Source organism: Lethenteron reissneri, chromosome 8 (assembly GCF_015708825.2).
Source record: "Lethenteron reissneri isolate LAM-NWPU_2019-01 chromosome 8, ASM1570882v1, whole genome shotgun sequence".
Lineage (NCBI taxonomy): Eukaryota > Metazoa > Chordata > Hyperoartia > Petromyzontiformes > Petromyzontidae > Lethenteron > Lethenteron reissneri.
This window is the reverse complement of record NC_083786.1, coordinates 3015575-3039950: the sequence shown is the minus strand read 5'-3', so window position 1 is coordinate 3039950 and position 24376 is coordinate 3015575. Positions and strand designations below refer to the sequence as shown.

The 24376-nt window shown below is 48.3% G+C and overlaps 1 protein-coding gene across 2 annotated transcripts in view; it reads left to right on the top strand.

Annotated features, from left to right (window-relative positions):
- LOC133360004 (H2.0-like homeobox protein) overlaps positions 1-22845 on the top strand; it is a 63622-nt gene extending 40777 nt beyond the window's left edge. For both annotated transcript variants that reach the window (XM_061578577.1, XM_061578571.1), the window contains 2 exons: positions 5910-6112; positions 17919-22845. In XM_061578577.1, coding sequence (XP_061434561.1) covers positions 5910-6112; positions 17919-18368 — 653 coding nt within the window. In that variant the 3' untranslated portion in view covers positions 18369-22845. The remainder of the gene's footprint in view (positions 1-5909; positions 6113-17918) is intronic.
- The last annotated feature ends 1531 nt before the right edge of the window (positions 22846-24376 follow it).

The following is a 24376-nucleotide window of genomic DNA, read 5'->3' as shown; positions in this document are numbered from 1 at the left end:
ACGGATAATTATTAATCTACTTGATTTTAGCGCCCTCTCCTGGCGAGCATCAGAAAATGTGTGTCGGACACCCTCCTCCACCCGACACAGCCAATTAATAAAGTTGTCCCGTGATGAACAAACGTTACAATCTGTGACTGCTTCAGTGTATTGGTGGAGAGCAATCCTACGACTAAAAACTACGAGAATAGGTTTTCCCCTTTTTTCTGGCAACAAAACCGGTGTTAAGATGTTAAAACACCAAACTGAAACCTTTTACAAGGAATCATCTCTGCATTAACCACAATGCTTGTGGTCAGAATGCAAACAAAAAACATACTTAGACCAGAGGACGCCAAAAGGCCTTTTGGCATCTGGTCTAACACCGTTTGAGACTAGGCTCCAAAGAAAGCTGTCTCTGGTGTGGACCAATCAGCTTCAAAGACAATGCATATATTATCAGAGTATGTTTTTTGTTTGCATTCTGACCACAAGTATTGTGGTTAATGCAGACATGATTCCTCGTAAAACGTTTCAGTTTAGTGTTTTAACAACTTAACACCTGTTTTGTTGCCAGAAAAAAATGGGAAAACTACTGGCAAAGAAGGTCCCATGACTTAAAACAATTTTGTATTTTACCAGGCAAGGCCTGCTGAAGATCTATAGCTCTTTTTCAGAAGCGACCTGGCCACAAATGAAAACCAAACGAAGTGGCTTATCATGTGGAAATATATAGCGGACAAATACTCGAAGCACATGTTGTTGATTCTAAACGTGGTGGGAAAACCCGGAGGACCCAGAGAAAAATCCACCCGACCACGGGGAGAGAGACACACAAACTTTATAGGCATCAGGGTCAAACCCACGACCTCCTGCATACAAGGCGAGGTAGTTAACATCTCGCCACCGTGACGCCACAATGATATATACTGCTGGTTGTAACTATGTACCAGCGAAACGTCGTGCCCAAATGTTAAATGGGTGTCTGCTCCATGGCAATGAGTGAGAATTTTGTTACATAGTTTACGTGGAATATCGGAGTGCTGATGACTACCCAAAATGTCGAAACCGGTTCAGAGTTTGCTTACTTAAACTAATTCTGCCGCTTGATAATAATGGGCTGCCTAAGCTAAGATGCAGACGCACTTAAAATAATATCTAAAACATCCACAAAGCATTTGGTATTTAGACGCGTGGACAAAAAGTGGACTTCGCTTTTATATAACAGTCAGTGTAGATTACGTAATTTAACACTGACCACGTGCACCATCGTAGGGCAGCGTGTTCATGAACGATGCAGTAATAGAGGCCATCAGCACCTCCGATTAGCACGGTTGGCTACGCGAACGAAGTTCAACGTAGAATGCACACAACATGGGCGCAGCATTCAACATTCGGAACCGACTTGTACTGAACCGCGGAGTATCTCGCTTTTTTATTTTACTTTCATTAATTTTAATGTTTTACCTACGTGACTTTATCGAAAAAAAACCCTAAGAATATGAGTATCTCGCTGTTGCGCTCTACCGATGTGTTCACGGCCTGTATCGCGTGCGTTGTTGGGCACGATGCCTGACGTTTCGCGTCCACGTGCTGCTGCTCATAATGAGGAGTTTCTTCAGCGCGTGTTGTTTACCGCTACGCAATGGAAAGCGTGAATGAATCCGGGTCCCACAGTGCCCACAGCTTTACCCACCACCACCTCCAGCAGCAGTAGCAGCAGCAGGAGCAGGTCGGGGGGGTGGCAGCTTCGTGTGCTTGTTGTTCCATGTCGCTATGACTCCCGCCCCAAGTGTTTGTCTGCTGCTATAATGCAGCCTGTGTAGTAGTTTAGCTCTGCTACAGGGGCATGCTCCCTGGCTTGGTAACAACGCCACGGGTCTTAACTCGGTTGAAACGCGATCCGGTGTAGAGAGATCGTAAGCCGACTTGCAAATCCTGTAGGCCATCTCGATATGCACACGTTGCTAAAAGTGAATGGCGCGTCCCACGCAATTGCGTGCATTAATGCGAACAGAATGATGCACGTGACGCACATACTACAGTGTGCGCTCTCAATGTGTGTTTTTGTGATGTTAGGCATTTTCACAATTAGTATGTTCAACTTGTTTCGCACCGTACGGAGCCAGCCGTGCTCTACGGAGGTGCGTGGGGAGGACAACAAACGAAATACAACAATCTGTTCGAAAGACATGAAGAGCAGTTCTTGCAAACGATGGAGGAGCGAGCCTATTGGATTGCACGGTCATCCGCTGTGTGAGCAATAGTGTTATCATTTTCTGCTACATCTGGTATAACAACAATGTGGCGTTAATATATTGTTCATCATAATAAATCATCAACCAACCGATTGTGCAATGAAACATGTATTTCCGATTTCCAGAGTTTCGTGGCATTTTATACGAGGGTCTAGCATTGAGATATTTGTCCAAGGATGAGCGATTCTGTTATTGATCACAAGCCAATTACTTCCCATTATCAATACAGCACAAATCCCTTTCAATCGATGGACCAAGTAATTTTCCTCCTGTGGAGTGTGCCGTGCAGTCCGATTACAATGTGTGCAACATGATTCCCACTTCTATTGCACTGGTCAACAACAACAACAAAAAATTCTGGCCTGGACTTTTGCAGCTGTTTTAGACTAATTTCAGGGTGCTGATTTCAAATCTGATCTCAGATTTGCTCTATCACATCTCATTTTTATGCTATCGGCATACCCCATTTTCATTGATTTTACCCGAAATTAACTCTGTCACTTACGATTGCAAGTTGTTGCGAGTCAGTGACTGCTTTAGTGTTAAAATATGGTGCTGTATTTTTAGGATAGTGTGTTTATAATATCATTTTATGTAGATATCCACATTTATTTAATATTTTTCTTCTGCAGTTTTTATTGAAAATGCAATATTTGATATCTCAAAAACCTGATGTCAGATTTTGAATCAGCACCCAAAAATTACCTTAAAACCGTTGGAATGCCTTATGCCAGAAAAAAGTGTGTTGACCAGTGTTTTTATTTGACCAGGTAAGGCCCACTGAGCTCTGGAGCTGGCCATCACGAATGATAGCTCAACGAAGTGGCTTGGCACGTGGACATTTATTCAGCAGCCAAACACGCGAACACACGATATAATTTAAATATACGAAGGATAGACTACATATGTGTAGATACATGCAAGTATGTGTGCACTGTGGTTGTATGTGTCAATGCACTACATATATTCCTGTAGGCACTACGCATAGAGCACGTGACATATCACCATCAGCCATGGTCAATCCCCAAGCCACCGCCACCTTTCGCGATCCTTCTGTCCAATAATCCACCTGGCGCCTTGCAACATGAACTGGTTTGACCGCTCCATCTCCCCGGTGGACGTCCCCTTGGGTCGCGTTCCATTCCTTGGCCTTACACTCCGTTGTTTATTCTGGACCATCGGCCATCGTCAACTCTATCTTGCGACGGTGTCCGGCCCAAGTCCCCGACTTACTTTTCTTCTGCGGCCGTCTGGAATTCTCTTCCTTACGATATTAGGAAAGCGCTGGAGCTCAGCACTTTTAAAACATCTAGGTTGAAAACTCATTTCTTTCCAACTACTTTTTGTCTTTAGTTTGTTGTCCATCCTCCCGCACCTCCGTTTAGCACGGTTGGCTTTGCACGTCGCGGATGCAGTTCAACATACGCACTTACTTACCGGTTTGAATGATGCATCATTAACCGGTGTATGCTCTCCAATCTTCGTGTTCATCTTTCTGTCTCCCATGTTATTCCAACTTCCAAGGCTTGCGTCTCTCCACGCTTCTTCGTGCACTTTTAGTTTTTCTGCTACAGTATATTCTTACGTGAATGTCCACGTCGCAAAATATTTACACCACAAATGTACGAATACATATGTATTTATACGTATATTGATCAATTGTGAAACTGTGATGCTGATGCTCCGATGATAGTTGTCTGTAGATGTGCCATGTCTATTCGAAGACCAAATATGTGCGACATGTGAATACAATATAACGCATCCAAAGTGGATTACAATCTCGTGTACGTAGGATATGGAAGCTGAGTGCCCATGGTGCAAGGCCGTAATTATAATATCTATTGGGGGGGACACATCCCCCCAGGATTCAAATATGCTCAAAAGGTCCCCCCCAATATATTGCTATATATAAAAAAATTGCTATGCTATGTAAATAAAAACAATAATTTGCTAAACCTTGGCCGCAATATCTGGACTTGTCTTCATATCAATCAATGCATAGATTTCTGTTCATATGATTGTGCTTATGGTTAGACTTTATTAATCCCTAATCTCTGCCATTACAAACAATGAAACAAGAAATGGTAAAAAAGTCAAACAGAGCTAATGTAATACAATACACTATTAGACATTATTGTAAAAAAAGTAAATAAAACGTCCATCCCATGTGTTAGTGATTTTTTTAATATTTTAGGCAGGAAATTTACTTTTTAAATTTAGATATTTTTCTGGGTTTGGACCGCCAGACACCCTGGAAGATTTGGTCCCCCCCAATGTTGACTCCATGGCTACGGCCTTACCATGGTGTAATGGTTAACACACTAGTCTTGCAATACGGGTGCCATGGTGATGAGAGGTTAACCCCTCGCCTAGTATACAGGAGGTCGTGGGTTCGATTCTGACCTCGACGCATGTATATTTGGAGTTTGCGTGTTCTCTACGTGGTCACGTGGATTTTTCTCCGGGTCCTCCCCTTTTTCCCTCCACATTTAGAAACGCGCGTTAAGAGTACTTGGCCGCTATACATTTCCACGTGAACAGCTGCTTCGTTGAGCTACTGTTTGTGACCAGGTTGCTTCTGAAAAAGAACTATATAGCCCAGTGGGGCCTTACCTGGTAAAATAAAATATAGTTTAGCTTACTGTACTTTATAGAGGTTGGCGGTTTTGATTTCAATATCCCGACACGGCAGTTGTGAAATAGTGGAAACCCACTATCTCTGTCCGCCACACAATATGAATTGGGTGGCAATTCTCACTGCTTCCAAGACTTCTTTCGCACCATACGTAGCCAAACCGCAGAGACTGATCTGCCAGCAGTGGCATGGACACGCAATCGCTGGTCTGTGCCTCTCCAAATTTAATTCGACATTGCGTGAGAGGGAAGGATCTCTCCCGATTGTGACTTTGTATTTATGCTGGAGGTGGGGCCGGAAGGTGAGAGATTTTTTTTCCAAACGAACCGGCGACCACCGAATTGAAAGTTCAAAAATAAAAGGTTTATATAATACACCGCCAAGTGACGAATTTTATCTTGCGTCGTTCATGCAAATTGCATCTCACAATCGCTGAGGGATAAGCTGGAAGGCTGCCTGGCGGGTGAGCCCAAACCAACAATTGATCTGTAATTCTAGATTTGAAGCTTTCGTGACTGCAAGGATTCATATTCTTAGGTTTTTTTCGGTAAAGTCACGTAGGTAAAAAATTTAATTAATAAAAAAAAAATCACGACGTTTCGGAGGCAACACAAGCTTCCGTCTTCAGGTTGACACAGCAATCGTGCTGTGACGGTTCCACCTGAAGACGGAAGCTTGTGTTGCCTCCGAAACGTTGTGATTTTTATTTTATTTTTATTTTACTTTTATTAATTTCAATTTTACCTACGTGACTTTACCGAGAAAACCTAAGAATATGATCTGTAATTCTCTACATATCAAGATGTTTTCGGCCAACTGGTGCGGTGTTCATTATACGCGTGGGAGAAAGACACCGGAGAACCCAGAGTAAACACCCCCGGCCCCCCTCCCACAAGCACGCGAACGTCCCCAACACCTTTCTCCCACGCGGAAGGGGGACAGGACGGACACGAGTCTCACACGCCTTGCGCCGTACCCGCACATTCTTGCCGGCCCGCTAAACTCCCGTGGCGAAACCCGTGGCGACGTCCGCGCAGGTCCGTACGCGGCGCTGTGCCGCGGGGACGCGGGCGGGCCGTGCCTGCAAGGCGCCGCGTTCAAGCGCAAGCGCGCCTGGTCCCGGGCCGTCTTCTCAAGCCTGCAGCGCAAGGGACTCGAGAAGCGCTTCCAGGTGCAGAAGTACGTGACCAAGCCCGACCGCCGGCAGCTCGCGGCCATGCTGGGGCTCACGGATGCGCAGGTGAGGAGGGGGGGGGGGGGCGAGCGGGGCTTCTCGCTGCGTGTGTGCACGTGTGGGTGTGCGGGCAGAGGAACGAACGGAGCGCTGGGTGGCGAAAATGTTGGCACGGTAAGGGGGCAACAGCTGGTGCATCTGGCGGTCGTCTCATTTTTCATTCGACCCATGGCGCCTGGGTCTGTCCCGTAACCTCTTGTCAGCGAGCCTTTGACACTTCACGTGATAGACTCGAAGTGCACCTATGCTGGCACAATCGCTGTGGTGACATCACCGCCACTTAGTAGTGAATGGCGGCTGATCTAGTATGCAGGTGTGTTGGGGCGTGGTAGAGGTTAGTGGTCCACGCACTGCGCTATGAACCCAGGGGACCCAAGTTCCATTCCCGCTCACTATCAACATCAGTGGCGAATATCTGAACGGGTCCAGCTCAGCCTCAATTGAGTATCTGATGCAGTGTGTAGACCTCTGCAATGGGGAGATTAAGGTAGCCGAGTGTGGTACAGTACTTGCTACATCACTCACATGTGCTCACGAATGGCACTTGACCCCAATAGTCTATGTAGGCTATACAACAGGGGTCCCCAACCCCCGGGCCGCAGATCGGTACCGGTCCGTGGCCTGTTAGGAACCGGGCCGCACAGCAGCAGGAGGTGAGAGCGGTGAGTCCGCGCGTGCCCCCCCCCCCCCCCCCCCCCCATTGTTTTATTATTTACCACTTCCATCCGCGCCTCTTTCCCGCACTGCACACTCGTCTCAGTCACAGTGTTGGTCAGCCCACAAGCTCTAACCCCTAGTAGCCAACATGAGTACAAAACAAACGTCGCTGGAGAGCTTCTTTGGAAAGGGGGAAAGACCCAATTGATGAACCCCCCTCCCGGTTCGTGAAAAAAATTGTCTTCCACGAAACCGGTCCCTGGTGACAAAAATTTTGGGGACCGCTGTGCTACACAACAGGGGATTGTGTGTACGTGTGTGGTTGGGAGCTGTGGCGCAGTGGTTAGCGCACTGCATTGCACACCCGGCAGGGCTGGGTTTCATGGCTGTCCAGAGCTAACATGAGTGGCACAAACACCCTGGATATCCTCTATGTATACTTAGCCTCAAATGAGTACCTGGTTAAGTGTGTAAACATCAGCGATAGAGAAGTAAAATGAGTCGTATATGGTTTGGCCAGTCGACAATCGTGTACCTTAATAGGTGCTCGCTAACAGCACTTGTTCCAATGATATTTAGGCGACACGGGGGATCGTTGTGTGTGTGAGAGATATACATTTCATACTCTCAGTGTATCTCTTGGGAGGCCAATGTTTTGCACACTTGTACTCATGATCTTGGCAAACCTGAGTTTGATTCCCAGGTCACTGACATTAATCACAGGGTAGCTAATTAACACCGCCACTCATTCGAATGTATTTCAGCCAAGTCTGAAGACTCATTTGTCAAGAAGGGTGCTGGCACAGGCATATTTGGCCAATTTTTATATTATTATTTTTTTCAAATGTTGATGAATTTTATTACTTGATTAGTTTCAATTGATTCATTTTAATTTTGAAATTAAAACATTCCTTCAAATAAAAGTAGTACAATGACTCCATTCGCACAAATACAAAGTGACCGCATCATAAGAAGGCAATTGCAATTTAATTACCGTGGTCTTAAGACAGACACTTTTTTTAAGGTGGCATAACGTTTCATATTCATGACAGAATTTATTTAATTTGCAAACATTTTACATTTGAGTAAACGGCAATGATTTGAGCAAACGAAACTCCAGGTCGCTTCTGAAAAAAACAGCTATATAGACTCAGTGGGGCCTTACCTGCTAAAATAAAACATATAGTATAACTGGTTACTCCACATGATAATTGTTTTTTTACCCTTCTATCTGGCAACAAAACTGACACCGTTTTTTACAAGGAGTCATGTTTGCATAGACCACAATACCTGCAGTCATAATGCAAACAAAAAACATAACTCTGATAATGTGCACTGTCCTTGAAGTCCTTTGGAAAGCTGTCTCGGGTGTGGACCAATCAACTTCAAGGACAGTGCATACATTATCAGAGTTATGTTTTTTTGTTTGCATTATGACTGCAGGTATTGTGGTCTATGCAAACATGACTCCTTGTAAAAAAGGTGTCAGTTTTGTTGCCAGATAGAAGGGTAAAAAAACCAATTATCATATTTCTTACTGGCAAATGAGGTTCCAATGGTGTAAATGCTTACCCCGAGCTCTCATACTCTGATGGTGCATTGTCTTTGAGTTGTGCGCCTTTTGGCGTCATTTGGTCCAACACCATGTGAGACTCGGCTCTAAGGAAAGCTGTCTCGGGTGTGGACCAATCAACTTCAAGGACAGTGCATACATTATCAAAGTTGTGTTTTCTGTTTGCATTATGACTGCAGGTATTGTGGTCTATGCAAACATGACTCCTTGTAAAAAAGGTGTCAGTTTTGTTGCCAGATAGAAGGGTAAAAAAAACAATTATCATATTTCTTACTGGCAAATGAGGTTCCAATGGTGTAAATGCTTACCCCGAGCTCTCATACTCTGATGGTGCATTGTCTTTGAGTTGTGCGCCTTTTGGCGTCATTTGGTCCAACATCATGTGAGACTCGGCTCTAAGGAAAGCTGTCTCGGGTGTGGACCAATCAACTTCAAGGACAGTGCATATGTAAAGTAGTAACTCGGCAGGAGACGACTTCACGGGTAGCACACTCTTTATTTTCGCCAACTTGTAGTTACACGGATGACTAACACCCTACTTCGTTACACGGGTGACCAACACCCACTTAGCTACACGGGTGACGGACACCCACTCAGCTACAACTTCGTTACACGGGTGACCAACACCCACTTAGCTACACGGGTGACCAACACCCACTCAGCTACACGGGTGACCAACACCCACTCAGCTACACGGGTGACTAACACCCACTCAGCTACACGGGTGACCAACACCCACTCAGCTACACGGGTGACTAACACCCACTCAGCTACACGGGTGACCAACACCCACTCAGCTGTACTGACACGGGCTCTTACGCCCCGTAGCCTTCCGGGACACACCCAGCCGGGGTGCCCGTCTCGGCTCTGGGTACCACCGTCCCGACCCACACGGGCGTCGGGCTACGGTCCCCCCAGTCTCGGCTCCGAGCCACACAGGGCCCCGGTCCCCACAAGGACGGCGGGACTAGGGGTCTCGGGCCCCTACCTCCTCCACCCCGTCTTGGGTCTTCAACTGGTTAACACTGACCACGAGTGCTCTCGCGCGTCCCCCTTTATACCCCTCCTGCGGACGTCGCTGAGAGTACCCACTTATCTGACCAATCACTGCGCACTCGCTACGATCCTCTTTTCCCAGCTTGTGTGAGCGCGCCTCACCACCGGCGCGCGCGTCCATGCCACGCCCACACCGCGTGCCCAACCCCGCGCCCCGTGATCCATCACTTCCGGCGCACGTCAATACCACCACTACATCACCCCCAACCACATAGCTCGCAGCCGACCCGGCTGCTAATAAAACATACAACACCCCTTCACTCCCATGTGTGCCCCGTAACATAACACAAACCCTAACAACACAACATGAACACCGCAATCCGCAAAACCCAGCAACCGCCACACCCGCAACAAGAACAACATGCACAATCCGGCGAGTGGCAACGATACTGTGTATGCGGAAAGAGTAACAATAAAAAAAAATTCTTTAATCATTTTCTCTTCTTTTCTCTCCGACTCATGCAGCGTCCCAATGTCCGAGCGTCCCTTGAACGGGACATTACCCCGGCAGAGGGGGAAGCCGGCAACGAAGTCGGGCTTTAACAAAAAAAGAAAAAAAAATGTTTCATGAAAAGTGTTGCGTCCTTGCCCGAGTCCGCCTTGCCGGACCGTCGTACGGCACAGGACGCAGTTGGCCATCCGGCGGCGCCGGCAGTTCAGGAAGGCATGGGCCGGGCATCGGGGCTCCGTGCGAGCCGCGGGGTTCCGGTTCCCGACGGTCAACAGCCGTCAGGTCCGAGACACCGGGTTCAGTTGGGATGTCTTGAGTCCCTGGTCGTCGTCCGGACGTGGTCCCGCGGTGCGTTGACGCGGGGCCCGGCACCCGGACGCGACGTGGCCTCGAAGGCCGCAGTTGTAGCAGACGACGAGGGACGTCGTAGGTTTCGGTTGCTCCAGCTTGCGGGAGGAGCGTGTGGGCGAACGACCTCCCGTTCTCCACTCCCCCGGCCTCGAACCAGCGAAGGCCTCCTCCCGAGGCACAGCAGGCTGAGGTCCGATGATCGTGGCGGCCGGTGCCCCGTTCTCCACCGATGCGCAGACGACCGTCGGCTTCCGCTGTAGGACCTCGTAAGCGTGGATACTCGTGGCAATCCCCAGGGAGCAGATGTCCATCTCGTCCGCCGTATTAATGGGAACTCCCAATCCGTGAGCCAGCGCCAGCAGCTGCTCCGTCACCATGGCGTCCTTCCCCTCCTTGTCCATGCGGGGAAAAGCTGAATCCGCCAGGGCGAGCAGCGCCGTGCGATAGGCGAGCGTTGTTTCTCCAACCACCTTCCGCCGATCGTAGAACTGGTGGCGACAGGTCGAGGGCGGCCCGAACACCTTGGCCAACAGGTGCAGCGCGGCCTGGAGCGTTGAGCGGGACGACCTCGGGGCAGACGTGAAGGCCGCAAGCGCGTCGTCGTCGAGCATCGCTGGCAGCGCGCGCAGGGCAGTGGTGTCGGACCACCCCGACATTTCTTGATGCACGATGAACCGTCGCTGGAAGGCTCCCCAGTCGCCCCCGTCCGCCTTGAACACCGACAGCGCGGGCAATCGTTGCTGGAGAACTCGATCGTCGTCGTCGTCGTTGGAACGATTTTCCCGCGCGCCGCTGTGGTTGTAGAAAATGTCGGCTCCCTCTGCAGGCGCAAAATGGAGAGCTCCGGCGCTCGCCGATGACGCGGGCTGCGCTGTGTGGAGACCTCTGGCCACGTGGTGTCCGCGTTTCCCGCCAACCGGAGGCGGACCCTCAAAAATGGCGCCAACTCCCAAACTTTTGGCGCGAAACGCCTTATGGCGGGAACCCTCCAGCCGCACCGCCTCTTCCAACCCCGCAGGCGTTCCACCGGCCGCTGGAACGGAGATCTCCGCCAAGATCGCAGCGGCGGCGAGCAGCAACTCCGCCAGGCGGGAGTGTGCGGCCTGCAGGCTGGTGTCGGAGGCGGGCGGAGCATCGGCCATTTCCGCGAAGTGCTGCATCGGCGGCAACTCCTCGTCCTCTCCTCCCGAGGGTGGTGTCACCGGTACGTCGTCGTCTCCCCGGTCTTGCACGTGGGAACGAGAAGTCTTCCTTGTGTCCATTCTCCTTGAAGACAGGTTTACTTCTGACGCCAGTTGTAAAGTAGTAACTCGGCAGGAGACGACTTCACGGGTAGCACACTCTTTATTTTCGCCAACTTGTAGTTACACGGATGACTAACACCCTACTTCGTTACACGGGTGACCAACACCCACTTAGCTACACGGGTGACGGACACCCACTCAGCTACAACTTCGTTACACGGGTGACCAACACCCACTTAGCTACACGGGTGACCAACACCCACTCAGCTACACGGGTGACCAACACCCACTCAGCTACACGGGTGACTAACACCCACTCAGCTACACGGGTGACCAACACCCACTCAGCTACACGGGTGACTAACACCCACTCAGCTACACGGGTGACCAACACCCACTCAGCTGTACTGACACGGGCTCTTACGCCCCGTAGCCTTCCGGGACACACCCAGCCGGGGTGCCCGTCTCGGCTCTGGGTACCACCGTCCCGACCCACACGGGCGTCGGGCTACGGTCCCCCCAGTCTCGGCTCCGAGCCACACAGGGCCCCGTCCCCACAAGGACGGCGGGACTAGGGGTCTCGGGCCCCTACCTCCTCCACCCCATCTTGGGTCTTCAACTGGTTAACACTGACCACGAGTGCTCTCGCGCGTCCCCCTTTATACCCCTCCTGCGGACGTCGCTGAGAGTACCCACTTATCTGACCAATCACTGCGCACTCGCTACGATCCTCTTTTCCCAGCTTGTGTGAGCGCGCCTCACCACCGGCGCGCGCGTCCATGCCACGCCCACACCGCGTGCCCAACCCCGCGCCCCGTGATCCATCACTGCCGGCGCACGTCAATACCACCACTACACATACATTATCAAAGTTGTGTTTTCTGTTTGCATTATGACTGCAGGTATTGTGGTCTATGCAAACATGACTCCTTGTAAAAAAAGGTGTCAGTTTTGTTGCCAGATAGAAGGGTAAAAAAACCAATTATCATATTTTTTACTGGCAAATGAGGTTCCAATGGTGGTTACTCCACAGCTATTTGATCGGAAGGGCGCGTACGACGGAGCGAAGTTTTGGTGATCACGCCTCGTCCAAGAGGTCTGGCGAGCCTGGAGGAGGAGTAGGCCAACATTTTTCACCAAGCAGAAGGGGCGTCCTGCTGGTAGTTGGTGTTGGGCAAGCAACTTGTTGGGGCTTCAACTTTTACCACCGCTGGAACAGTCATTGCTCGCAAGCACCAGTGGTCGCGTCTGGAAAAGAGCTATATAGCTCAGTGGGCTTTTCCTGGTGAAATAAAAAAATATATAATTTTGTTTTTAGTTCATCTGAACTTGTCCCGTGCCCTCCTTTGCGTTGACTCGGCTGATGAAGCTGAGTGGTGCAATGTGAGTGTGTGTGTGTATGCAATGTGTAAAAATGGCCACTAGGAGACAAAGGCGGCCGGGCGTGGTGCTGGCCATCCACCCCTTCTTGTGCTGTATCGACCTTCAGAGGTGCTCGCTAACAGCACTTGCCCCAACAGTCTGTCAAGGCTATACGGGAGATCTTTGTCTATCTGTGGACGTGTGCAGCGATTGGGAAGGAATACTTTGGCTGAATGTGTTTTTCACCCACACCACCACCCCTCCCCGTCTTAAATAGGTGCTCGCTAACAACACTTTCCCAATGCAATCTTCTCATCGAATAAACTGGGGAGCTGGTTGTGTTTTACGTCCATCAGAAAAAAAATCACGTATGAGAGAGAGCATTCGTGTGAGATTTTAATAATAAGCCACAGTCAGTAAAGTTACAATGCAACGTTAATTACGACACCGATAGCAACCGGTCAACATCATCATCATCATCACGACTCATGGGGAAATAGCCCCGTAGGTGTCCACTGCATATCTCGTAAATTGTTTCCACTTTCCTCTTTGCCTTGTGCCAATATGCTCGAGTAGTTGCCACGTTTTTACACGCTTTTATTTAACTCACTTCGTCTGTTGTATCCTCAAAAAAGAAATCTTGTAACTCAATTTTTACACACTTCCCAATGTTCTATCGACTGCAAACTTGGTATAGGTGTGTCATACTGATGACAACACGATGTTCTATCATAAAAAATCCAAAACATATTTTAAAATTTTTACACGCTTTTATTTAACTTATTGTATGTGTTGTATCCAAAAATCTTGTAACTCGATTTCAGCCGTATTCAATGTCGTATCAACTGCAAACTTCGTATAGCTATGTCATACTGATGACAATACTATATTATATCATTAAAAATAATATATATATATTTTTTAAACAATCTTTTTAACGGCTCTAATTGTCCACGCTCAACTGACGTTGCCTGTAAATCACCACGTGGTCCCTTACGTCACGGCAAGTCTCGGGGAGCCACGCCCAGGGGCGGGGGATGTGGAAGGAGGGGAGGGGCGATGGGGGAAGGGGGCAGGGGGAGGGGCAGCTCGGACAGTACATTTCATTAAAGCGAGTTTTTTTTTAAGTATTTTATTTTATTTCTGGCACCAATGGCTTCACTATATCCTCGTGAAGCCATTCTCTGTTAGGTCTTCCTCCATTTCCGGTTCCTTCCATTTGCCCGAACAACACCCTTATAATGTTGCTGTTGTTGTCCACCCTACAGTACACGTCCAAACCAGTGCCAGCAACCGGTAGGACGATCTAAGCCTGACATGGACGTCCCCTAGGTTCACTCGGCGTAAAGAACGAGTCGAGTTATATTCTTTGGTTCTTTCTTAGATAGAAAATAATACAAAGGTAAAAAAAAACACGTTTCGATCGCAACACAAGCGATCGTCCTCAGGTGACCAAATACAACTGGCGGACCTTTGAGAGAAATTAGCTTCTTTTTTCGGAAGCGACCTGGCCACGATTGATAGCTCAACGAAGTGGCTTATCGTGCACATTCCCAAGTGCTTTGACGCAACGTGTGTGCACGACGTACGCGGTTTCACGGACATTGCGAACATTATGGGATTGCCCAGTCCTATTTATTTAACGAAGATTAAAAAACGGAAACCCTACGCGTCCGAAATACATGCGGAATATATACCCCCGACTCGTTAGCTCTGCCTCCATAACGAGTATCGTCTGTGTTTTGTCTCAGTTAAACAAAATGTAAATTTTAAAAAAACGCTCTCATTGAAAACATCCAAAACACTGAAAATGAATTTTGGCAAATCTCCCAATGTAGGCCGCCTCCTCGAACACTCCTTGGGGCACGGTGAGAGTTTCCTCGGCAGTTCATATGGCGCCTAATTTTTGTATGCCAATAAACATTTCCCTGAGAGAATACAAGTACACCTTTTATTTGGTTAACAAGGTTTTAAAACAGACACTTGTTCCATTTGCAACTCTGCCTCTTTGCAGCAAAGGCTTTGATTGGTTTTGTACTATTCACGGCACGCAATGGCCCGTAGCTGAATCGGAAAATTATTTGGTGATGCTGCTGCGTTGACGGAGGTGGGCAAGCATAATTAACAAAACAAACACCCTCAAAACGTTTATAAATAACGCTGTGACCTTAAACGAAAAAAAGACATATCAGGCGACGTTTCGGGCAATGGTACTTTATCATAGCACACACAACTGTTCATGGGGTGTTTAATCCCAAGACAAATGGAACGCATTTCCCTTATCAGTTCTCTGTAAACGAACAGAGAGGGTTACCGCATCGCACGCTTTCAGATGCGCTTCTGCGGGCTGTCTGGAACGTTCTTCTCCCCGATATTAGGAATCCACTGGAGCTACGCACTCATTTCTTGAGAACTGCTTTGTGTGTTCAGTGTATTGTTCTTCCCCCAGCACCTCCGATTAGCACGGTTGACTACGTACGGTGCAAAAGAAGTTCAGCGTGCATGCATATATACACAACCGAGAAGCTGGCTGAAGTGTTACTATAATGCTTCATGGCATTCTTTATACCATATAATTTGCGATGAAGGAGTTTTGCCAGAAACGTCGCCTATCATTCGTAGTTTCAGGCAGTGTTATTTTACAAATGCATCTTCTTTTACAGCTGATTGATGAGCCTTGATTTCGTAAAATGGTGCAAAGTGCATACCCTAAGAACGAAGCAACCTCATGCAGATTTGTAAACCCACAAGTGAGAGGAGGGCACAGCGACGTCTGGATGTCACCTCCCTGAGAATGCGAAACCGAGTCGATATCTCCTTTGTTCGTGGAGAGAACGGAACGGGGAACCGATGGGACACCACCACCAGCACCAACAGCAGTCCCCCATGAAGTGGCAAGCAGCCCGATTGGAGGCTGTGTTGACCAGCGTGGAAGGCTCCGGTCCCCCCCCACTCCGGCAAAGCCCCACATCATTCCGTTGGCAGGCCCAACATACGGATCTATTGTGCACACCGCTCGTCCACGCGAGAGCCCAAGCGGGCTGGCAGCAATGCACCCTTGTTCGCATGCGGTTTGAGCCCCTTCGTAATTTACCGTCGCACTCTACGGCTAATTGATGCCTATAGCTCAGAGCTCAATGCAACCCACAGTTTAAAGCCCCGTAAGTTATTTAAGTACGTGTAATGGCCGTAGCACACTCGTGTGTGTGTATGGAGTGCTGTCACGTACACTATAAAGCGTAATTTAACCGAACTGTACTTATTTCGGTTTAACACGTACCAGGAGGATTTGGCGACCAATACAGGGTGCTTCAAAAAAACGTGAACACTTCCGACAATTTGCAACAACATCACGAGAAATGTGCCGCCTCCGGGCTCTGGAGACCACCTGGAGAAGATTCCAGGCACGCGTTGACAACGATAGCGAACAAGTGGCAGACTCTTTGACTTTTTGAAGCTATTAACATTACATTTGGTATCATGTTACAGTGTATTATCAGTTATTTTTCCATTAAAAACGATAGTCCCATATAAGTGTTAGACAATTTTTGAAGCACCCTGTATTAAAAATAATACGTTTTTTGGCGGGGCGGGGGGGGGATTAAATGGCGTAGATAGAAATGTGTTGTTAAACCGGTCACCACCCGACACAGCCAATTAGTAAAGGTTTGTCACGTGACCACAACGTGGCCAATGAGTTGCCGGTTCAGCACACCGGTCAGTGTGTTGGTGAGTAACATTTATAATTCGAGTACTGTGACATTTCGCCGGCAATTACACAAGCAAATTGTACTTATTTTAAAACCGTGTCTCAGTATAAGTACCGTTTTCTTCGTATTCTAAAGAAAAAAAAAACACTCTGTAAAGTAATACTCACCCCATACCTGTGCCCGTTTTCCAATAATGTTAATGTCATGCAAATCTGGTGACACACACACACACGGCTACCGGATCATCAGCAATAACAACAACATGTGAAAAGAAAAAATAAAAGGTCCGTCTGCTATTGCAGAGATTAAGGGTGGATCAATTTTAGGAGGCACCACGTGTAACGACGCAGTTGAAGTCGAATAAAAGAAGGTAAATAATAATCATTAATTGATGTGGCCACGTTCTGAAACACATCGCACAATCCCAGTGTTGGCCTGTCAGAGCAAGGCACTGCACGGCATCTATTTATGTCATGCAGGTGTACACTTACACGCACCGCACACGACAGAATTCAGCATTTATATACATAACAAGTGGTTGTTTCCCAATATGCGGAATGTAATGCTGGACAAGAGGTTTATGAATCAAGTTCAAGTGAATTTATACCCTTTTGAAATAGTGCAATTAATTATAATAATTACAAAGTGTGCTTACTCTGGGGGTGAATGTGCAGTAGGGCGTTATGTTTATGTGGCGCGTTTTTTTGGATCCTGGTAGCGCTCGTGTCTGGAAAGGGATATAAAAGTTTACTCCTGAAGTGAACGTAATGTGCACCGTAAATCCGTGGCACTTTTTTTGCAAGCAGGTGCCAATTTATCGAGGCGTCATTTTTGCGCAAGGAATTCCAAGCTGTTGAAGCCACTTCGGAATCGTAAAAATAAAAAATATTTGCGCTAAAATGAAAACGCAGTCAGGGGACACATTATTGAGTGGTGTGAGAGAGACCTCCGAGAACACAATAAAAATGGTGCTATGTTAGAGCATAATGAAGTTAATATTGTACAAACTTAATGGCGGAATATGAATGATTAATTGCATAAATGAATGAACAATAAAAGTTGCCACTTCTCTCAAATATATTCAACGTATTTACGATTGCCTGAGCAGGAATTGCCTCTCTTTAGTTGGGAAAAAATACTCTGCAATACAATTATTGAATATATAGCACCATTTATATGTTAAGCAGCCAATATAACAATTCACAATAAGATCGTTGGGTCGGGACTCTTAACAACACGGCCACATTTTCGTCTTGTTACCGTCCACCATCCGACATACCCAAACCACTTTAAATCGTCGCGTGTGCAAGCGTTGAATGTGCAAATCGCCGTGGCTTCAGCTGGGCGGTCAAGTTAAGCAACGATACTCGCGGCCAAACTCGACGTTGCTACATTTCTCTCCGCGCAGGTCAAGGTGTGGTTCCAGAACCGGCGCATGAAGTGGCGGCACTCCAAGGAGGCCGAGGCGCAGAAGGACAAGGACAAGGAGAAGGACAAGGACAAGGACGTCCCCGCGGAGAGTGCCCAGGTGGCCGGCTCCGTCGAAGCACTGTCCGCTGGGGGCACGGCCCACGTAGTCGGACGCGGCGATCGCGACGACGACGACGACAACAACAACAAGGACGACGACAACGACCTGAAAGAAGACACGGCTGACAGCGACAATGACTGCGATGGCAGAGATGATGGAGACAGCGAGGGCCTGAACTCCGATGACCACGAGCACGAGAGCAGCAGCAGCAGCTGCGGCGGCGGCGGCGGCGGCGACGACGCTCCACAGGACGCGGTCCACGCGCGCCCCGAGCCGCTCCTTGCGTGTCCAGCGAGAGCGGACGAGAGAAGCCACGCCGGAGTTTGAGGTCGCGACACAATTACGATGGCGTAGTCCGGGAGGCGGTGGGTTCGTACACGGAGCTGAAGAAGGGGAAGTGGCGGCGATTGCCGTATGAACTGTGGCGAGCAGGGCGACGTTGTGGTGTCGAGGAATGGCCTCTCGGTGAGGTGACACGACCACGGAGGTGTTTTGTTTTTTTCTCTCCCCCCCCCACCCCGCTGTTTATACGTCTGCCTTACGAGAACCCAAAGACCGGAGTCCCTCGACAGTCGCTTGCTACGTATCTGTAATCACAAATATATATGTGCAAATGTAGCCCTCGGAACAGGGTCAAGTCGATTTAAGTGTAAAGCTAAATTAACGCGTTTTTTGTGTCTATTCGTTCGCGATCAAGGCGACTGTGACCACGTATTTCACAATGACAATTTGTCGCCTGGTTTAATCTCGAGTGCAATTCGAAGGCGGGATCAGAGGAGCACTCACAGCTCCTGTGTCTCGAACACGGACGTAGCGTGATGTCCCTCAGCAGGCCAGCCACTTCGCAAACTATCTTGTGAGCATTATCACCATCATCATCGTCATCGCGATCGCCATCATTCACAAGCCGACTGTGATGTCGAGGAGGTTTTAACACGAAATAAATCGACCGCCGTAACGTACAAGAGGCCCGTCTCTTCTCACATTCGCATTAAGAATCAGGATATTTTTTTTCTACTGGAGGAATCTGATGAGCTATTTTTCATAGAACGTTACAACAAAGCAAAAACATGATTTAAAAGATAAACAAATCACAGATGCAACCAAACCATCCCCATCCTACCAGGCCAAGCCCACCGAGGTGTCATTTTGTCAGAAGCGACCTGGTCATCAAACAAATAAAACGTTTCTCGTGGTAATGTTACAAAAAAACATATTATTGGTCATCACATCGGCGTGTAAAAAAAAACAACTGACCTTTAACAGCTGCCACTCAACACAAATTCACGTTTGCTTATTCCCAAGCCCGACCTCCCGTGGCATATCTCCATTTGCCCGTTAAACGGAAGCCGCCTTCAGTGTGGCGACGACGATGCCTCAGTATCTACCGGCCGGCTCAACGGAAGTTTGGAATGGATGCACCTTGCGAGTGGAGTCACGCAGTAGAAGCATCGACTCGTAAGAGAAGGAGAAAGAGAGGAGGAGGAGGTGGGGGGGGCAGCGAGCAACGTGTAAGTGTGAACCGAGGAGAATTTTACATCCTCCGCTGTTGAGTTTTACAACCAAAAACTAACAATCCGAGAAGAGGGAGTGATCCCAGCGAACTGACACGTCACCTTTTTCCATACGCCTATCAAGTGGCCACAAAAGACAAATAGGAAAATCCCCCTCATCATCACAACCTTCACAGACTGCCTATGAAGGTCGGAACGGTAAACCAGGGAGTGGGTGGCCAGCACCACGCCCGACCGCCTTTGTCTCTTCCTAGTGGCGATATTTACACACTCATTTGAGGCTGAGTCGACCCAGGGGAGGCCCGGGATCGGTTACGATGGTTTTGGCCGTTACCGGTAATCGAACTTGGGGTACCGGGTTCGTAGCGCAGTGCGCTAACAGCTGCGCCACCGCTCCCCACAAGTGGCTACCCTACCCTACTAACCTTTAATTGGCTTTTTGATGATCGTAAACAAGCATAAGGCAAGCGATATATATATCCTTTATATTCTAGTCATCGTCCTTTATTTAACCAAGTAAAAACCCGTTCACATTCAGTACACGTGTGCAAGGGAGCCCCGGGTAACTGCAGTTACGTGTGGCAACGATTGCGATCTTCCTTTTGTTTCGTTTCTTTCTTGCAGTTGCGCGAAATTTCGCTTAAAGTACCGAGGCACAGCAATGGGTGGCTGTTCCTTCGCGAGCGATGTTGTCAACCGACGGCCTTTCATTACATTCGCTGAATTTCCCACGGACATCGCCACGGATCACTTTTGTGTGGCGCCTTGAGACGTTGTGATAGGCGACGAAATAAGTTAAAATTGTTGTTGTTGTTGTTGAAAACTATGCGTCGATGGTCGCACGGTCAGTCTGATTATTCCGTCGAGAGATCGAAGCTGCATCCGTGCATTGGGAAGTTTTCACGGGTCGCGTTCCGACGACATTCACCGAACAAGCCGTTACGCAACAACAGGGCGACACGTGGTCGGTGTGTTGTAAAGGCGTCAATGGGGAGCCTTAGACGCGATGAATTGTCGAGTGTATTTAAAGTCATAAACATTCACCCCGTGAATGGCGCATGCAGACAAACATAAAGAGAGTTATTTATGAGAGGAAACGCTAGCGCCGCATGTGTTAAGACGTTAATTCCTGCGTTTAGTGTTTTCACAGCCCCGTGCATGTGCAGATGTTGTGTGCGAGTGCATTTTTTTATTTTGAGATATTTTTTTTTCTCCCCATTTTAACAAAATGCACTAGTGTGTCACAATCATGTCAGTGTATTCGTATGTTCGTGCCTTAAGTCAATCTACAGCAAGCAACAACACTTTGAATATCTCTCTTGTTCCATTCTAGCTGGTGGACGAAATGCCAGGAGCGCAACTGTCAAAAAAACAGCCCTCGTTTTCAACACGGGCTGCAACATTGGGGGAAAATAAAATTGTGGCAGCAACGTCGCTCACGTCTGTGGAACATGCCGGCACTGCTGCCCCTACATGTTCTACATCCCTGCGATTGGTTGGCGTGAGGTCATGTGGGTTTGTCAAGGGCAGCACCTATGCTATGACAAAAAAAACAAATATTGCGACTATCTTTCTCGTGGAAATTGTATGCTGGGAAGTAAATTTGTTTAATTTGATTGTATTGAGTTGGAAAACGCATCCTTAAATATTTCACATTTCGGGCCTTGTTTTTTTGTTTATACTTGTGTAATGCCTCAACTGCTGTATTTTCTTGTCAAATCAAAACAAACTTTACTTTTTAGCACGATTCGTGCATGAAATGCAATACAAAGTGCTTAACAAGGCACATTAAAAGCGACTGACACAATTTAAACGGCAATAAGATTGATACGTAAAAAAGACGTAACATTGTGATGAACTAAAAGTATAATGAAAAGCATAACAAGCACACAGTCGCGGCATCCTAGTTAAAAGACAATTAAAAAAAGGTATGTTATAAGATGTCGTTTAAAAACATTCACTGATTCTTGTCAGAACTTGGGACTTTGATAAGGCCTCAATTCCTTTTTGGAAAGTGGAATCCAAGCCAAATAATGAATACTTCTTTTTCACTGTTACAACGAGTCGTGCAGAGCCAGCTTTGTACGGTTCAGGAGGGGCCAAGTTGTTTTTCCACTGCCGAAGCTGAACCGTGCTGCCGATATCAAGTGCAGTCCATGAGTTAAGATGCATAGAAATGATGCGGTGATGCTCTGTTCTGACGGCCTACATGCAATGAACACATCATTAACGCTGGCCCTGTTTGGCCCCGAGTCAGATTCAGACGGGTTCTTGTGAGACCAGCATACCACGGTTTGGTTTAGGCTCAGTACGGCAAATAGCAGAGGTGTGGACTCGAGTCATGTGACTTGGACTCGAGTCAGACTCGAGTCATGAATTTGATGACTTCAGACTCGACTTGGACTTGCATAACAATGACTTTGTCCCACCTCTGAGGTGTGGACTCGAGTCATGTGACTTGGACTCGAGTCAGACTCGAGTCATGAATTTGATGACTTCAGACTCGACTTGGACTTGCATAACAATGACTTTGTCCCACCTCTGGCAAATAGCCAGTGGAAAACCACCTGTACTGCGATGGCTTGGTAGTATCAGTGGGGAAGGGGTATACGTACAAAAAGGGACCCTGAGTTTCTAGAAATGGTGAAAATAATTTGTAATCGACTGCAATATATTAACATTCAGAAATGTTGAATTACTGTAACCAGAGTTGCCTACAGCACAACATTGACAGATCCCGAAAACATTGCATGCAACTTTCCAAACAAAAACTTTCAAAATAAAATAATAATAATAAATGATGGGAAGGCTAGGGCACTTAGAAAAATAATATTTCGGGTGCACACTTCCACCCACGAACCACAACATGAAAATGTCCTGGAATGTGTTCCAACATTACCACCACCTGTGTTTCCATAATGGCATGCCGACACTCGCGTGTTACGACGGTGGTCGGCGTGCCTGATGCATATCGCGTGTGGTTAACGGGGCTACTCACAACCTCTCTGCATCGCGGTGTGAATTAAAGAGGGGGCGGGGGAGAAAAAAAACAAACGAGGAATTTCACCCAAAGAGGCCTTTCACTTCGTGTGTCTGCCAGGTCATTTAAAATCCTCAAACCACTCGGACGCAGTGGGTCTGCGTTTGCAGCGAGCGATATTTTCATTTTTTCGTTATAAGAAAGCGAGACTGTGTATGCGGAAGCGGCTGCTGTAAAGTAGACGGTGAAGAGTGTGTGTTACTGGCCAAATCCAACATCTGAAAACGGCCTGCAAATAAAAAAACAAAAACACAACTGAAGTGATCTCATGTGTGTACGGTTTTTAAGGTCTCCTCTTGAAAGATATATTATAAATCAATGGGTTGTCATCCTATTAAATAACAGACATTGCATTGGGATGCACAATACCGCATATGATACGCAAAGAGAGTGCCCTAAACACACGCCACACACGCGCAGGCGCGCATGTAATCAACGTTGAGAGGTCACGTGGGTGTTGTTTATATCATAGACGTAGAGCATCTTGGAAGTGAGCAATGCAGGAGCACGTGGCACATGGAAGGCGTCATCACAAGACTCCCTCCATTGGTTCCTTCAATAAGACTCTTATCTTTTCTAGATTTGAAGCTTTCGTGACTGCAAGGATTAATATTCTTAGGTTTTTTCGGTAAAGTCACGTAGGTAAAAAAAAATTACAGCAGCCGCACCTTTACAGCATCCGCACCTTAACAACTCTTGGAACCTCCCAGTTCAACCAGTCTACACAACAAAGGCTCATTCCTAGCAGCGGCTTCAGCCGCACGAACCTCACACTAATAATACTATCCAGGAGCCTGCCTTGGCTCCTTCCACCCTCAACCAGTATATATACAAGTTTAATGTGAGCGTAAATGGGCAGGCCGGATGTGACGATCCGCGAGGGAGGAGTCAAGGTCACGTGGGAGAGGGTGGAGTCAGGGTCACGTGGGAGAGAGGTTATAGGAAGGAGACGGGGAGACATCTAGAGGAGTCGAGGGAGTGACGAGGGAGACCACGTTGGGTGGCCGCCATGCCCCCAGCCGCGAGGCTGATAGGGCTCGCCAGACGGCGCCAGCCAGCGGGGTGCGGAGAGAGCGGAGTGCGCGGGCGCACAGGGCGTGCGAGGTTGCACGGAGCAGCAGAGTAGCTGCAGAGCTAGCGGAGGGCTAGCAAAGGGTGCGAGGTTGCACAGGCAGCAGGGTAGCTGCAGGGCTAGCGGAGCAGCAGTGTGGCTGCAGAGCGGAGCAGCAGTGTAGCTGCAGGGCGGAGCAGCAGTGTGGCTGCAGGGCGGAGCAGCAGTGTGGCTGCAGAGCGGAGCAGCAGTGTAGCTGCAGGGCGGAGCAGCAGTGTGGCTGCAGGGCGGAGCAGCAGTGTGGCTGCAGGGCGGAGCAGCAGTGTGGCTGCAGGGCGGAGCAGCAGTGTGGCTGCAGGGCGGAGCAGCAGTGTAGCTGCAGGGCGGAGCAGCAGTGTGGCTGCAGAGCGGAGCAGCAGCGTGGCTGCAGAGCGGAGCAGCAGGGTAGCTGCAGAGCGGAGCAGCAGTGTAGCTGCAGGGCGGAGCAGCAGGGTAGCTGCAGAGTGCGCGGGGCGCAAGGAGAGACGACGCTGGGCCGAGGAGGAGGCCAGCGGGGTGACCAGGAGAAGAACATCAATAAAGGACCAACGGAGATCAACATCGTGTGACGGAGTCCTTTATTACACAAGGACGGTTCTCTTGGAATTTATCTTACTTGATACAGCAATCGTGCTGTGATGGTTCCACCTGAAGACGGAGGCTTGTGTTGCCTCCGAAACGTCGTGATTTT